Source organism: Babylonia areolata, chromosome 33 (genome assembly GCF_041734735.1).
Source record: "Babylonia areolata isolate BAREFJ2019XMU chromosome 33, ASM4173473v1, whole genome shotgun sequence".
Lineage (NCBI taxonomy): Eukaryota > Metazoa > Mollusca > Gastropoda > Neogastropoda > Buccinidae > Babylonia > Babylonia areolata.
Genome location: NC_134908.1, coordinates 4,127,440 through 4,144,939, shown reverse-complemented (window position 1 = coordinate 4,144,939; position 17,500 = coordinate 4,127,440). Strand labels below are relative to the sequence as shown.

The window sequence follows — 17,500 nt, the reverse complement described above, 5'->3', positions numbered from 1 at the left end:
AACTTTAACATTGACATTTTCTCTGCAAATACTTTTGTCAGTTGACACCAAATTTGGCATAAAAATAGGAAAAATTCAGTTCTTTCCAGTCATCTTGTTTAAAACAATACTGCACCTCTGGGATGGGCACAAAAAAATTAAAAAAAGAAGCCTAATTATATGCAAACTGCATTTACTGTTATATTTATATTTTTTGTATTCTCTAAACTTGGCACTTTGACCTCTTATTCTGACACAACAGCAAGAGGAGTTATTACTATCATTTTTTGTTCAAACAGGAACTTCTTTTGTTAAGCATGGAATTTTTATTTATTTTGCAATCGTTTTGGTGCAGATAGTAAAAAAAGGGAAATTACTCTGTAATTAATGCTAGGGGACGTAATTTATCCCAAGTGAGTCTTGAAGGCCTTGCCTCTCTTGTTTTTTTTTTTGTTTTTTTTTTAAAGAAAAGAGGCATCATTATGTTCAGACAAATCCATATAGGCTACACCACTGACATCTTCTCGGCAGATGGCCTAACCAGCAGCATCAGTAACCCATCGCCGCGCCTTGAGTAAATGCATTTATAATTTTATTTCTGTACCTATCTCCCTTCCCCTCCCACCTCAGTCCGAAAATGCGGAGTATGGCTGCCTACATGGCAGGGGGTAAGAACGGTCATGCACGTAAAAAAATCCACTCGTGTACATGTATACAAGTGAACGTGGGAGTTTCAGCAGCCCACGAACGAAGGAGAAGAAGAAGAAGAGAAGTTTCAGTTTCAGTTTCAGTTTCAGTAGCTCAAGGAGGCGTCCGGCACTGCGTTCGGACAAATCCATATACGCTACACCACCACATCTGCCAAGCAGATGCCTGACCAGCGGCGTAGCCCAACGCGCTTAGTCAGGCCTTGAGAATAAAAAGAAAGAAAAAAGGTTGATAAATAATAGATAAGCGTACGTAAATAAGTAAATAAATACATAAATAGATAAATAAATAAATAATAATTATAATATGAAAAAAGCTAGTAATGATAATACTAATAAATAAATAAATAAATAATAATTATAATATGAAAAAAGGTAGTAATAATAATAATAAATAAATAAATAAATAAATAAATAAATAAATAAATAAGACAACAATGATGATAAATAAGTAAATAAATGTAAAACATGAAGACACACATACACCCACACATGCATAACAGATATGCGCCAAACATGCAGTTTGGAAGAAGAAGAAGAGAAGAAGAAGAAGGTATACTATACCTATCAGAATGGATTTCTTCTACCGAATTTTTGCCAGACGACAACACACTCTTTGCCAAGGCGGGTTATTATTTTTCGGTTTTAGCTGTTATTGTTTGTCTTATATCACACATTGTGGACCATCGGGACATTAGACTTCGCACCCAAGTCATATAAGTGTGACTGAGGCAGAGCAGTGTATGTAGTTTCAGTTGATTTGTTAGTTGGATCGTCACAGCATCGTAGCTTCGTTTCGTGTGTGTGTGTGTGTGTGTGTGTGTGTGTGTGTGTGTGTGTGTGTGAGTGTGTGTGTGTAGTGTGTGTGTGTGTGTAGTGTGTGTGTGTGTGTGTGTGTGTGTGTGTGTGTGGTGTGTGTGTGTGTGTAGTGATGTGTGTGTGTGTGTGTGGTGTGTGTGTGTGTGTGTGTGTGTGTGTGTGTGTGTGTGTGTGTGTGTGTGTGTGTGTGTGTGTTTTTTTTTTTTAATATGAACAGATATGTCAGAAGTGCATTAACTAAATTCAGATTCGGTGTGTCAGATATAGCCTGCCATCGATACAGATATAAGGGTAAAAGTTCAAGGAATGTTTTATGTCGTTTGTGTCACGTAATGCAGCTGAAGATAAATGAAATCTATATTTTGTTCTGTTGTTCTGTCTTACATGATATAAGGGTCTTCTTCTTCTTCTTCTTCTTCTTCTGCGTTCGTGGGCTGCAACTCCCACGTTCACTCGTATGCACACGAGTGGGCTTTTACGTGTATGACCGTTTTTACCCCCGCCATGTAGGCAGCTATACTCCGTTTTCGGGGGTGTGCATGCTGGGTATGTTCTTGTTTCCATAACCCACCGAACGCTGATATGGATTACAGGATCTTTAACGTGCAGTATTTGATCTTCTGCTTGCATATATACACACGAAGGGGGTTCAGGCACTAAGCAGGTCTGCACATATGTTGACCTGGGAGATCCGGGAAAAATCTCCACCCTTTACCCACCAGGCGCCGTCTCACCGTGATTCGAACCCGGGACCCTCAGATTGACAGTCCAACGTTTTAACCACTCGGCTATTGCGCCCGTCATTGTCTCTACAACGGCTGGACATAAATTTCTATGCAAAAAGACAACAACAACAACAAACAACAAAAAAGAAATCAGTAGAGTTTCACCACACCAGTCTCGGCGAGGGTTTGCTGGCGGGTTGGGTTCGTTAGTTCTCAGATTGCATTTGTAGTGACTACAAAAGTATGACAATCCTGATAATTCTGTTGAATTTCAACAACAATCATACACCACCTGCTGCGGCAATGAGTTAGTTCCATTGAATTATTATTATTATTATTATCATTAGTAGTAGTAGTAGTAGTAGTAGTAGTAGTATTCCGGTTGTTTTGTTTGATTTGTATTGTTGTTGTTGTTGTTGTATCATCTTTTGACAAAATTTCATCCTCCAGAACATAGCCAAAAATCGGAGTTCTGAGCAATCCCGGAGCACAGCACAAAAAAAAAAAAAAAAAAAAAAATCCCCCACACAACCCAAGGAACCTTAACTCCTTGACCGCCACCGCCACCGCCACCGTCACACACGCCGCGCCCCCAAAACAACCAACAACAAACATGCCCCAGTGCTCTCCCATGCTACAGGCGATCGCCGGCACAGTTCAGCTTGTACTGTGTCTCATCTTCTGCATCGTCGGTTTCGCTATCCCTCAGTGGGGTAGTGCCACGGTGTCTGGTATCGACGTCCACTATGGTTTGTGGGAATACTGCGCCAACGATAACTGCGTCTCCCTTCCGGACGCCCTGGACAGCGGTGAGTGCAACTGCCGTGCGCCGGCTGAGCGGCGGCTCATGGTACTGAAAGGGTTAAATTAAAGGTTTGGTTATTTGTATTCTGTTTTGTGGGGTTTCCTTTTTTTTTTAGTTATCGCTACAGATTTTCTCTGTGTGAAATTCGGGTTGCTCCTCCCCCCCCCCCCCACCCCCAGCCCCCACCCCCCACCCCCCACCCCCACGACCCCACCCCTCCTCCCCCAGGAAGAGCGCGTTGCTAGGGCACTGCAGCGCCCCCCCCCCCACCCCCCCCCCCCCCTTTTTTTTTTCTTTCTTTCTTCTTTTTCTTTTCTTTTTTTTCGTATTTTTTCCTGCGTGCAGTTTTATTTGCTTTTCCTATCAAAGTGGATTTTTTTTTTTTTTTTTTTTTTTTTTTTTTTTTACAGAATTTTGCCAGGAACAACCCTTTTGTTGCCGTGGGTTCTTTTACGAGCGCTAAGTGCATGCTAGCACACGGGACCTTGGTTTATCGTCTCATCCGAATGCCTAGCGTCCAGATCACCACTCCAGGTCTAAGTGGAGGGGGAGAAAATATCGGCGGCTGAGCCGTGATTCGACTGAACCAGCGCCCACAGATTCTCTCGCTTCCTAGGCGGACGCGTTACCTCTAGGCCATCACTCCACGTGTGAAGCTAAAGGGTTAAAGGTCTGATTATGTCGTATGATATGATATGATATGATATGACATGATAGGGTAGGATATTTTGATATGACATGATATGATATGGTATGACATGATATGATATGACATGATAGGGTAGAATATTTTTGATATGACATGATATGATATGGTATGATATGATATGATATGACATGATAGGGTAGGATATTTTGATATGACATGATAGGATAAGGTAGGATTCGTGTGTGTGTGTGTGTGGAGGGGATTGTGTGTGTGTGGGGGGGAGGGGTAAGGGGACTTGGGTGTGTGTGTGTGGGTGGTGGGGGGGGGTCAGTGGTGGTAGAAATGTACTCACTGTGTTGTATTACTTGCGTGTAAAGTATATATTTTAGCTGTATGTGTTGGGGTTTTTGTGTGTGTGTGTGTGTGTGTTTTCGTTTGTCTTACCTTTGACATGGCGTGAGTGTGTGTGTGTGACTTTGGTTGTGGGCTGCGCTGAGATAAATGAAGAGCCTGTGAATGGCACACTTGAATTTCCAAATGGATGAATAAAGATGTATTGTATTGTATTGTATTGTATTGTATTGCGTTGCATTCAGTATCAGTATCAGTATCAATAGCTCAAGGAGGCGTCACTGCGTTCGGACAAATCCATATACGCTACACCACATCTGCCAAGCAGATGCCTGACCAGCAGCGTAACCCAATGCGCTTAATCAGGCCTTGAGAAAAAAAAATGTGTATTACATTGCATTGCTTTGTGTTGTATTGCATTGTATTGCATTGCATTGCATTGTACTGTTTATGTCTTCCTCCCTGTATTGTAGTGTATTGTATTGCATTGTATTTGTATTGTAGTGTAGTGTAGTGTATTGTGTTGCATTACATTGCATTGCTTTGTGTTGTATTGCATTGCATTGCACTGCATTGCATTGCGTTGCATTGTACTGTGTTTATGTCTTCCTGTATTGTATTTGTATTGTATTAACTGTATTGTATTGTATTGCTTTGTATTGTATTGCGTTGTATTGCATTGCATTGTACTGTTTATGTCTTCCTCCCTGTATTGTATTGTTTTAATTGTATTTGTGTTATATTGTATTTTGGTTATATCTTCCTCCCTGTATTGCATTGCATTGCATTGCATTGTATTGTATTGTGGTAAAAAAAACAAAAAAACCTTCCTGTATTGAATTGCTTTGCATTGCACTGAATTGAATTGAATTGCATTGCATTGAATTGAATTGAAGTGAATTGAATTGAATTGAATTGCATTATATCGCTTTGTGGTATTGCATTGCATTGCATTTTGGTAAAACTTTCATCCCTGTATTGCATGGCATTGCATTGTGTTGCATTCAGTGTGGTTATAATAATTCATCTTCCTCTGCCCCGCCCCGCCCCGCCCCTCCCCTCCCCCCTCCCGCCCCACCCACATACAGCCAAGGTGTCCGTGGCCAAGTACGTCGGGATGGTGGGCATGGTCGTTGCGGCAGGCACCATAGTGGTCGCCATCATCTTCCTCGTCACCAAGAAAGTGAAGCTTCTCACGGTCTCTGCCGAGGAGGGTTGTCTGGCCAGTGAGTATGATTCTCGCCGCTTCTACACTGACACACAGTTTCAGTTTCAGGTTCAGGTTTCTCGGCAGATTCAGGAGGCGTACGTCGGCGTCACTGCGTTCGAGCAAATCCATAATACTGCTTCACCTGACCACATGTGTGGCTGCTAGGTGAATGGCTGACTGATCAGTATCCGGTATAACCCAACGTGTTTAGTCTTGTCAGGCCTCGAGTGCATGCTTATGTATGAAGGCCCAACACTCGGCTTATATCACAGATTGACATAAGTTCACATTTGGGCCAACACTAGCAAAGTGAGAGCTGTATTATCAATGGTTTCTCCAGTCAGTGGGAAACCATTTACAGCTGAGTCGTTTTGTGAGGGACTATGACTCTCACACTAGGAGGCAAAACTGCACTGGCTCTTAGTGCTGCAGCTTTGTGGGCTAGTTGGCCTTTGGGGAACCATCCCAACGCCGACTGTCCTAAAACCCTCTTGGCCGAGAGAGTGGGTATGTACTTGGGCAAGACACTCTCCACTATAATCAAATTCTAGCCCAAATAGTCGGAACAGCAGTTGCCTCCTCTGCTGTTCTGATGGTCCTAGTCGGACACGACTGACTATCACATATCAGAGTGGGGTGTGCATGCTGGGTATGTTCTTGTTTCCATAACCCACCGAACGCTGATATGGATTACAGGATCTTTAACGTGCGTATTTAATCTTCTGCTTGCCGTATACACACGAAGTGGGTTCAGGCACTAAGCAGATCTGCAACATAATTATGTTGACCTGGGAGATTGGAACTTTGAAAATCTCCACCCTTTACCCACCAGGCGCTGTCAGTTACTGAGATTCGAACCCGGGAACCCTCAGACTGAAAGTCCAGCGACGGGTGCAATAGCCGAGTTAAACGAAGAAGAAGAAGAGGAGGAAGAGGAGAAGAAGAAATAGAAGAAGAAAGAGGAGAAGAAGAAGAAGAAGATTGATTGATTGGTTGAATCTTTAATGGGTAAAGAATTAGGCGCAGTAAAGTCCTTTTTTTACAATTCTGCCCATTTAACGACACAAAACATTAAAAAAATAAACAGAAGAAGAAGAAGAAAGAGGAGAAGAAGAAGAAAGAGGAGGAGAAAGAGAAGAAGAAGAAGAAGAAGGTGGAGGAGGAGAAGAAGAAGAAGAAGAAGGAGAAGAAGAAGGAGAAGAAGGAGGAGGAGGAGGAGAAGTCCAACGCTTTAATTAACCCACTCAGCTACCCCCGGTAACCTGTCTAATCGTGGACGTCTTTGTTGTTTGTTGTCAGTCTTGCTGATCGGGGCAGAATTCGGAGCTGGGCTGTCCTTCGTGAATGAGGCTGGTGGGGACTTTGGAGCCAGCTTCGGCCTGACGCTGATTGCCGTCCTTCTGGCTTTGTCTGGCACCATCACTTTGATCGTGGCCAAGTGCAGACACGGCAGCGGGTAAGAGACGCCTGAAAGATTCACTACGCACACGAAAATGGAACTTGACATGAAAGATTCCGTCACGGTCACCAACAACGATGTTTGTAGCTTCATGATGATAAAACTGTTTATTTCTGCTAATGGAGATTGTATGCATGTGTAGAGTGTGTGTGTGTGTGTGTGTGTGTGTGTGTGTGTGTGTGTGTGTGTGTGTGTGTGTGTGTGTGTGTGTAGTCTTCAGTTTAACGTCTTCCACTTTAAGTGATATTAGACGAAAAAAAAAGGGGGGTGGTGGTGGGGGTAGAGGGCGGGGCGTGGTGGTGGGAACAATATTGGGCAGAGGGTGAAGAATGGTGTGTGTGTGTGTGTGTGTGTGTGTGTGTGTGTGTGTGTGCGCATGTGTGCGTGTGTGTGTGTGTGGTGGGGAAAGATACAGAGCATTGGAAAAAAATAAAACATTAAAAGGGGAGACATAGGCACAATATAGAAGGAAACGCTAACATCAAACAACTGTAACAACTATAACAAATGTCCAATTGGACTATGCAGCAAACCTTCTGCAATAGCAGATAACATCTTGTGTGTGTGTGTGTGTGTGTGTGTGTGTGTGTGTGTGTGTGTGTGAGTAGACTTCACTGACAGGACCTACCATTATTTTTTTCAGAATTTTTTTTTTAACGATTTATTCAAAGTTGCGTTTCTTTTAATTAATCGAAAATAAGAGTCTCTATCTCCAAGTATAGACATAGGTAAAGCTGGCCCTAAAAACACAGGAAATGCCATTATTTCAGGATTTGATTGTGATGGATTTATAGTTGTGTTTCATTATCTATTCGGGAATAGAGTCTCGCTAGGTGTTAGACATAGGAGGAAATAGGTCTTACACGCAAGAACTGCCATGATTTCGAGAATTTATAACGATGAATTTAGTGTAGTGGTTTTTGTTTTTGTTGCCGTTCTTTCTCTGTCTCTGGACCTTGCAATTGGAATGAACTTCCTCTTTCGCTTCGTCAGGTCTCCGCACTCAGCTCTTTCAAGTCTGGCCTTAAAACCCACCTCTTCCCAAAACAGCCTCCCTTCCCTGCCTCTTCCTTGTCTTCAGTTTCTCCGGTTTTTGAGTTATGCGTGCGTGTGAATGACTGGTGTGAACGCTTAGATTTGTCTCTGCACAAGATTCAGCGCTATATAAAGGCCATTATTATTATTATTATTATTGCTGTTGATGATGATGATGTTATTCGTTTTTTGTTTCTATCAGAAAAAAAAAAAAGAATCTCGATAGGTCTAGTTTGACTGGAACTAGGCACTGAAAAATTGTCATGCACAAAAAACAAAAAAAACAACAACAACAACACCACCCTTAATTAATCAATGATAAAGCTTTCTTACTTGGGATGGATGTGCATGCAAGTGTCAAGTGTACTTGAGAGAAGCTTGGAACTTGTCACTGAAACATCGTCATGCTCAACTGAACGACAAGATTACAGGGCTATATAACCAAACTGTTTTTACTAATAATGGAGATGCATGCGAATGTAAACGTGAACGTAGACTTATGAGGAACGGTCATTTCTTTGAGAATTTGTGATGACGAATTTATTGGGGTGTTCCTTTTTTTTTTTTTTTTTTTTTTCGGAAATATCATTTCTTGGCTAATTCACAACGGTAGATTTATAGCGTTTCGGACTGTCATTTCTTTGAGAATGCATGATGATGAATTTAACTCACTCAGTACGGCCAGTCCTCTCTTCTCCTCTACACAGACCCCTCGGATGTCCAGTGGGTGTCTGAATGACCCAACCTTTAGCTTTCGTCGTCAGAACTGTGGTATTCTTTGTCAACATTCACCTCTTCAGTATAAGAGCGTTCCGCTTGCAATATTTTGATGATGGTAATTGGGATGAAACGCTGTTAAAGTCGTCTCTTTCGCCGTTCGTATGGAGAGAGTTAATGTGGTGTAGCTTTATTCGGAAATATTATTTCTTGGCTAATCTACAGTGGTAGATTCATAGTAGTGTTTCGTGTTATGGAATAGCGTTTCGTAGTTTTAATTCATAATGCTTAGTTCACACTTGTATTTCATTAGTCGGAGAATGGTGTCTCTTTAGTGAATCCGTTAAGAGATACGTGTTATTTCATGTCACTCTGAAAAGAATCAAGCTACTGAAGCTAATATTTTCATGGTGTGGGTTTTTTTTTCTTGTTTTTTTTTTTGTTGTTGTTGTTGTTGTGTGTGTGTGTGTGTGTGTGTGTGTGTGTGTGTGTGTGTGTGTGTGTGTGTGTGTGTGTGTGTGTGTGCATTCCACTGCACCGGATTGTAATAATATCAATAACAACTCAATAATAATAATAATGAAATAAAGTACATACACACAATGTGTGTGTGTGTGTGGTGTGTGTGTGTGTGTGTGTGTGTGTGTGTGTGTTATGTGTGTGTGTGTGTGTGTTTATGTGTGTGTGTGTGTGTGTGTGTGTGTGTGTGTGTGTGTGTGTGGTGTAACACATCCCTCAAAAATCCATCCATCCATTCATTCATCCATCCATCCACCCCACCATCCAATCAATATACACAGACAAAAACCAGCGCGAGGTCTATCAGCCTATTTTACCACCACAAAAAACAAACAAACAAACAAACAAAAAACCACAAAAAAACTGTACAATATTTCTCTCTGACAATCTGACAGTACACTAACTGACGACTTAAAAAAAAAAACAACCTCAGTACTTTTGCATTGTCAAAATACATGTATGTGGAGTGATGGCCTGGAGGTAACGCGTCCACCTAGGGAAGCGAGAGAATCTGAGCGCAGCTGGTTCGAATCACGGCTCAGCCGCCGATATTTTCTCCCCCTCCACTAGACCTTGAGTGGTGGTCTGGACGCTAGTCATTCGGATGAGGCGATAAACCGAGGTCGGTCCCGTGTGCAGCATGCACTTGGCGCACGTAAAAGAACCCACGGCAGGAAAAGGGTTGTTCCTGGCAAAATTCTGTAGAAAAATCCACTTCGATAGGAAAAAAAAAAATGCACGCAGGGGAAAAAAAAAAGAAAAAAAAAGGGTGGCGCTATAGTGTAGCGACGTGCTCTCCCTGGAGAGAGCAGCTCGAATTTCACACAGAGAAATCTGTTGTGATAAAACTGAGAAATACAAATACATACAACGCAAGCCAACAGTAAACAACAAACTGCCCACTAAAAACCTGGCAACTGAAGCGATATTTTTTTTTTTTTTTTTTTTTTTTTAATCTTTTTTTTTATAACTTTTCTAGCAGCATTCGCTGTATTCTTGTAGCACTCCACGGCGCATTGCTGAAAATCGCTTTTCTGCCCGTCGAACAAATCATGTGATGCTTTCGCCGCTTTCGCCTCGCAGTCCACTGAATACAGGCTTCACAGTCTAGCACTCAGTACGTAGACACTATCCAAAAAAATATTTAAAAAACGAGCATTATCCAACTTGATGATAATGATAGTAATAGTGATAGTTATGATAAATAATGTGGCGCTTTCAAACCTGTTTAACTCACTCAGTACGGCCAGTCCTCTCTTCTCCTCTACACAGACCCCTCGGATGTCCAGTGGGTGTCTGAATGACCCAACCTTTAGCCTTCCGTCGTCAGAATTGTGGTATTCTTTGTCAACATTCACCTCTTCAGTAATAAGAGCCTTCTTCCGCTTGCAATATTTTGATGATGGTAATTGGGGGTGAAACGCTGTTAACGTCGTCTCTTTCGCCGTTCGTATGGAGAGAGTTAAAAAGCGCTTTGACAGAACATGTCAGTCAGACGGTACAAAGACCGCTAGAGGGACTAAAATATTTGGGATTAAAATATAAAGAGGCAGAGAGAAATCTCTCTCTCTGTGTGTCTGTCTCTCTCTGTCTCTCTCTCTCTCTCTCTCTCTCTCTCTCTCTCTCTCTCTGTGTCTCTGACTCTCTGTCTCTGTCTGTCTGTCTGTCTGTCTCTCTTTATGTTTATGTCTGTCTGTTTGTCTGTGTCTGTCTGTCTGTCTGTCTCTCTCTGTCCCTATCTGTCTGTCTGTCTGTCTATCTCTCTCTCTGTATGTTTATGTCTGTCTGTCTGTCTGTCTGTCTGTATGTCTGTATGTATGTATGTATGTCTCTCTGCCTGTGTCTGTCAGTCAGTCTGTCTGTCTGTCTGTCTCTATCTATCTATCTATCTGTCTATCCATCTTTTTTTTTTCTCTCTCTCTTTCTTTTTCATTTTCACGGCCTGCATTAACTTGAAACGAGTTTGGCCCATTTAAAACACTAATGAGTAATTAATATCGGAAAACAAAAACATGTCAAGAAAAACTTGATAAGCTCATGCGCACATCAGACACACTTTTTTTTCCTAACACGAAGCATTTCATTGCAATGTGTATCATTAAAACATGAAAACGTTGGCTGCACAGAAATCAACTGTTCTCGATTTATTTATACTTAGCATTACGCGCGGGCGCGCACTGACTCAAACTCACGCACTCATACGCACGCTCGCACGTTCGCACGCACACACACGCACACGTGCATACACGCAAGCATTAAAACACACACACACACACACACACACACACACACACACACACACACACACACACACACACACACACAAACTCTCTCACACACACACACAAACTCTCTTTCTCTCTCTCTCTCTCACACACACACACACACACACACACACACACACACACACACAACACACACACACACACACACACACACACACACACACACACACACACACACACACACACACACACACACGAAAGACAGCGCATTTGCCTAATTCGATATCGATACACAGATTTTGAAACTTGATTTTTTTTTTTCCAAACACACAAGCGTATACAACAACAAGAACAACAAACACAAGAACAACAGCAACAACAACAACAACAACAACAACAACCCAACCAACAGAGTTTCAGAGTTTGTTTATTCCCATGAACTCTTTTGAGTCACAGAGAAAGCAACGTAACACCAAACGAAAAAGAAAGACAATCGATATTTCACGACGTTTCTCAGTGTTGTCTCCCTTACATCTGTTCCCACTTTTCATTTCTTCTCTCTCTCTCTCTCTCTCTCTCTCTCTCTCTCTCTCTCTCTCTCTCCCTTTCCCTCTCTCAATCTCTCTCTCCCTCTCTCTTTCTCTCTCTCTCTCCCTCTCTCCCCCTCTCTCTCTTTCTCCATCTCCCTCCCTCTCTCTCCTTCTCTCTGTCCGTCTCTCTCTCCCTCTCTCTCTCCCTCTCTCCTTCTCTCTTTCTCTCTCCCTCCCCCCCTCTCCCTCCCCCCTCTCTCTCTCTCCCTCTCTCCCACTCTCTCTCTTTCTCTCTCTCCCTCTCTCTTTCTCTTTCTCTCTCCCTCTCTCTCTTTCTCCATCTCCCTCCCTCTCTCTCCTTCTCTCTGTCCGTCTCTCTCTCTCCCTCTCTCTTTCCCTCGCTCCTTCTCTCTTTCTCTCTCCCTCACCCCCTCTCTCTCCCTCACCCCCTCTCCCTCCCCCTCTCTCTCTCCCTCTCTCCCACTCTCTCTCTTTCTCTCTCTCTCTCCCTCTCTCTCTCTCTTTCTCCATCTCCCTCTCTCTCTCCCTCTCTTTCTCTCTCCCTCTCTCCCTCTTTCTCTCTCTCTCCCCCCTCTCTCTCCCCCCCTCACTCTCCCTCTCTCCTTCTCTCTTTCTCTCTCCCTCACCCCCTCTCTCTCTCCCTTACCCACTCTCTCTCTCCCTCTCTCCCACTCTCTCTCTCCCTCTCTCTTTCTCTCTCCCCCTCTATCCCTCTTTCTGTTTCTCTCTCTCTCCCACTCTCTTTCTCCCTCTCTCTCTTCCCCCATTCTCCCCCTCACCCCCCCCCTCCCCTCTCTCTGTTCTTTTTTCCCCTCCCCCACATCCTATCCCCTCTGCCTTGAGCCCGCATTTCAGCAAAGTGTTGGGTCTCTTGGGAAAGGCACTTTACTGCGATTTTCCTCACTCTACCCAGCTGTGAACGGGTACCTAAACTTCCCATCATGGAAGGTTAACTCACTCAGTACGGCCAGTCCTCTCTTCTCCTCTACACAAACCCCTCGGATGTCCTGTGGGTGTCTGAATGACCCAACCTTTAGCTTCCGTCGTCAGAATTGTGGTATTCTTTGTCAACATTCACCTCTTCAGTATAAGAGCGTTCCGCTTGCAATATTTTGATGACGGTGATTGGGGTGAAACGCTGTTAACGTCGTCTCTTTCGGCGTTCGTATGGAGAGAGTTAAAGACGATGAAAGGAGAGGACAAGGCCCCGCCTTCCTGTGCCGAGCCCTGGACTCAGTAGGTTTTTTTGTTGTTTTTTTTTCAAACCCTTGACTGCTAATGAGGAGTACATTCGTCAGTGAATGGCTGTCAGCTCACCGAACGTAAGACATAAGCTCACAGGTCAGGATTGTGACGCTTTTTATGGTTTCAGTTTCAGTAACTCAAGGAGGCGTCACTGCGTTCATTCGGACAAATCCATATACGCTACACCACATCTGCCAAGCAGATGCCTGACCAGCAGCGTAACCCAACGCGTTTAGTCAGGCCTTGAGGGGAAAAAAGGGGGGGGGGGTTGAATAACTAACAGATAAATACATAAAAAAAGAACGACTACTACTAATAATAATATGTATAACGCGCAAAAACTTGATGAAGTCAACTATAAGTGTACATATATAAATAAATAAAAATTAATCTAAAAAAAAAAAAAAATGATAATAAGTACATTCGTCAGTGAATGGCTGTCAGCTCACGAACATAATACATAAGCTCACAGGTCAGGATTGCGATGCTTTTTATGGAAGTAGTATAAGGGCTGGTGATTCTGGACCAACCTGATCTTTGTCCCCACATTGCCATCAGCTTACAGGTCAGGATGTCAGTGAAGGGCTGTCACTTCACAGAGATCAGACACAGCTTACAGGTCAGGACGTCAGTGAAGGGCTGTCACCTCACTGAGGTAAGACAGAAGCTTACAGGTCAGGACGTTAGTAAAGGGCTGTCACCTCACTGAGATTAGACAGAGCTTACAGGTCGGGATGTCAGTAAAGGGCTGTCACCTCACTGAGGTAAGACATAGCTTACAGGTCAGTATGTCAGTGAAGGGATGTCACCTCACTGAGATTAGACAGAGCTTACATGTCAGGATGTCAGTGAAGGGCTGTCACCTCACTGAGATTAGACAGAGCTTACATGTCAGGATGTCAGTGAAGGGATGTCACCTCACTGAAATAAGACAGAAGCTTTTGGTTCAGGATGTCAATGAAAGGCTGTCATCTCACTGCGATTAGACAGAGCTTGCAGGTCAGGATGTCAGTGAAGGGCTGCCACCTCACTGAGATGAGACAGGGCTTACAGGTCAGGACGTCAGTGAAGGGCTGTCACCTCACTGAGATAAGACAGAGCTTACAGGTCAGGATGTCAGTGAGATGTCCTAAGCTTGTCAGATGTCAATGAGCTGTCATCTCACTGAGATAAGACAGAGCTTACAGGTCAGGACGTCAGTGAAGGGCTGCCACCTCACTGAGATGAGACAGGGCTTACAGGTCAGGACGTCAGTGAAGGGCTGCCACCTCACTGAGATGAGACAGAGCTTACAGGTCAGGATGTGAGTTACCATGTCCTGTTTGGATCCCCTTTTTCTTGGGACTGTGATACTTTTGCACAGCTGAATCAAAGACACCATTGATCAGTTCATACATACAGATGAAGAGACAACACTTCCGTCTCGTGGCTGCTACACCTGATCTCATTCCACGTATATGTTCAGCAGGCACCCATTTACATCTGGACTTGTTCCACTTGGGATAACATAGGTTCATTTGGTTTTGGGGTTGTTTTGTTGTTGTTGTTGTTGTTGTTGTTTTAGCAAACATTAATGACACCATTGCTAAGTTCACACACACAAACTGTATTGACTGTAGTTCAGACCCATGCCTGCCACACCCTCACACCTGACTTCATTTCATGTCAAGATTCAATTGTCACTTTTCTGTGTTGAGAATTCTTCCTTTCTCTTTCTGAACTTGTTTGTCTTGGGATGGCATCACTTTTGTTTAATAAAAACAACAACAACAAACAATGGCACCATTGCTAGGTTCACATACATACACATGCACACACACATACACACACGCGCGCACACAAGTGTGAATGAAGTGACAGCAATTCAGACTTGTGTCTAGTAAACCTGATCTTATTTCAAGTTCAGGTTCAGAAATCATCCTTGTTTATGTGGACTTCCTCTTCTGATGGCATCACTTTTGTTTAGCAAAAACCTGTGACACCATTGATAAGTTCACCAAGGTTGTGACTGGAGTTCAGATGTGACTAAGGTTCAGCAGTTTCCCATATCTGTCTGAACTTGTTCCTCTTAGGATGGCATCACTTTTTGTTCAGCAAAACCAGTGACACCATTGATAAGTACACACACACACACACAAATGTAGTGACCGCACGTTAGACTTACGTCTGCCACACCTGATCTCATTTCAAGTCAAAGTTCAACACTCACTTTCCTCTTTCCACATTTCTTTCTTCTTTATCTGTACGTGTTCGTCTTTGGATGGCATCGCTTTTTCTTCAGCAAAACCAGTGACACCATTTATTAGTACACACACACACACACACACACACACAAATGTAGTGACCGCACGTTTGACTTACGTCTGCCACACCTGATCTTATTTCAAGTCAAAGTTCAACACTCACTTTACTTTTTCCACACTTCTTTCTTCTTTATCTGTACGTGTTCGTCTTTGGATGGCATCACTTTTTCTTCAGCAAAACCAGTAGCAACACTGATTAAGTACACAAAAAAATGTAGTGACTGTACACCACACTTATACCTGCCTCACCTGTTCTCATTTCATGTCAAGGTTCAACAGTCACATTTCTTCATGTGGACTTCTTCCTTCTTTACCTGAATTTCTTCCTCTAAGGAACTAAAAACCAATGGCACCGTTGGCCACTACAATAAGTAGTTACTGCACTTCGGACTAATGATACACGCTATCTCATTTTCACATCAAGATTCAGCAGTGAAGGGGTTAAACCTTCTCCCCCACACCCACACCGACACCACCACGGAAACCAGGTTTGTTGACGTAAGCGTAGGGAGGAGCAGAGATGAGTTCCCCGCCTCCGCCACCACCACCGCCATAACTGCTGTCATCACCACCACCACCACCACCACCACAATACACACCGTCCTCCACGCTGCAGCCCCCCCTCCCCTTTCCCCTCCCCCTCTCCCCTGGAGGGGAGGAAGAGGAGGAGGCAAGGGTGGGAGCAGTGCTGAGCCAGGGCTCCCCGTCACTGGCCACGGGCGAGCAGCACGTGCTGTGCATCACCTCGCTGTCCAGGAAACAGACCAGGAAGGCCAGGACCACCCCTTTCATCCCCAGCACTGCCGTTGACGCGTGCTGCACGTGTAACGAACTCACCCCTCCGCCGTACATTCGCTGGTACTCGGACACCAACGCGAACAGCTCGGCCAGCGAGCAAGCCAGGAGGAGGGCCAGGGTCTTCAGCACCCCCTGACGCGCGTAGAACGTCTCTGAAGACGCGTGCAGGGCCGGCACGTGCAGCCTCCAGAACCCGTAGGTGGAGACGGTCATCAGGCACATCGACAGCACCACGCAGATCAGTTTAGGCGCCGTGGTCGCCCAGTGGATCTCATCCACCAGAGAGTCTACCGTACAGGAGATTCCGAAAGAAGCGGAGGTTGGGAGAAAGGTGTAGAGGAGGATGGTGAGGACGAGGAAGAGGACGGGAACGCCCATGCCAAAGAGAAACATGGCCACGAGCCTGTTGAAGGTGAGCTCCTTGTCCAAGACGATGAGCGTGTAGTAGAGGCTCAGGGAGAAGAGGAAGGCATAGAGGCAGAGGTCTGTCAGAAGGTAGAAGGCTCGTCCCACCTGGCACAGCGTCACCCATGACCCTCCTTCGACGGTGTTGCTGGAGGCTGGAGTTCCAACCTTAGTGGAGGATATGTTCGTGGCATTGTTGTTGTTGTCGTTGTTATTATCTGCTGCGGTTTTCTTGTTGTTGTTGTTGTTATCTGCTGTTGTGGTTTTCTTTTTCTTCTTCTTCTTCTTCTTGTCGTTGTTGTTGTTGTTGTTGTTCTTGCTTCTCTTGGACCCACCTCCCCCTCGTCCACCTCCCCCTCCTCCTCCTCCTCCCCTTCCCCCTCCTCCGTTTTTCTTCTTGTTTCTTTTCCCCTTTCCCTTTCGGCCTCCCTTGTTGCGGCCTTCCTTCTTCACGTCTCGCTTCTGTCTGTGCGGGAAGGGGAGCACGTCTTCGGTATGGTTCTTTCTGTAGAGGGGAACACTGTCATCCTTCTCCTCTCTGTCAAAGGGAAGGGTTTGTTTGGCATGCGTCTTTCTGTGGAGGGAAACACTGTCATCCTTCTCCTCTCTGTCAAAGGGAAGGGTTTGTTTGGCATGCGTCTTTCTGTGGAGGGGAACACTGTCATCCTTCTCCTCTCTGTCAAAGGGAAGGGTCTGTTTGGCATGCGTCTTTCTGTGGAGGGGAACACTGTCATCCTTCTCCTCTCTGTCAAAGGGAAGGGTCTGTTTGGCATACGTCTTTCTGTGGAGGGGAACACTGTCATCCTTCTCCTCTCTGTCAAAGGGAAGGGTTTGTTTGGCATGCGTCTTTCTGTGGAGGGGAACACTGTCATCCTTCTCCTCTCTGTCAAAGGGAAGGGTTTGTTTGGCATGCGTCTTTCTGTGGAGGGAAACACTGTCATCCTTCTCCTCTCTGTCAAAGGGAAGGGTTTGTTTGGCATTCGTCTTTCTGAGGGAAG

General features: G+C 44.4%; 2 protein-coding genes across 2 annotated transcripts in view; one reads left to right on the top strand and one right to left on the bottom strand.

The window, feature by feature from the left end:
• Positions 1 to 6,825, top strand: part of LOC143276820 (uncharacterized) — a 7,150-nt gene extending 325 nt beyond the window's left edge. The window contains exons 2-4 of the mRNA XM_076581475.1: positions 2,681 to 3,039; positions 5,124 to 5,261; positions 6,545 to 6,825. Coding sequence (XP_076437590.1) covers positions 2,844 to 3,039; positions 5,124 to 5,261; positions 6,545 to 6,705 — 495 coding nt within the window. The 5' untranslated portion in view covers positions 2,681 to 2,843 and the 3' untranslated portion in view covers positions 6,706 to 6,825. The remainder of the gene's footprint in view (positions 1 to 2,680; positions 3,040 to 5,123; positions 5,262 to 6,544) is intronic.
• An 8,126-nt stretch (positions 6,826 to 14,951) lies between these two features.
• Positions 14,952 to 17,500, bottom strand: part of LOC143276814 (uncharacterized) — a 6,838-nt gene continuing 4,289 nt past the window's right edge. Inside the window, exon 4 of the mRNA XM_076581467.1 lies at positions 14,952 to 17,500. This exon is cut by the window's right edge and continues 1,247 nt beyond it. Within this exon, the coding sequence (XP_076437582.1) occupies positions 15,741 to 17,500 (1,760 nt within the window). The 3' untranslated portion in view covers positions 14,952 to 15,740.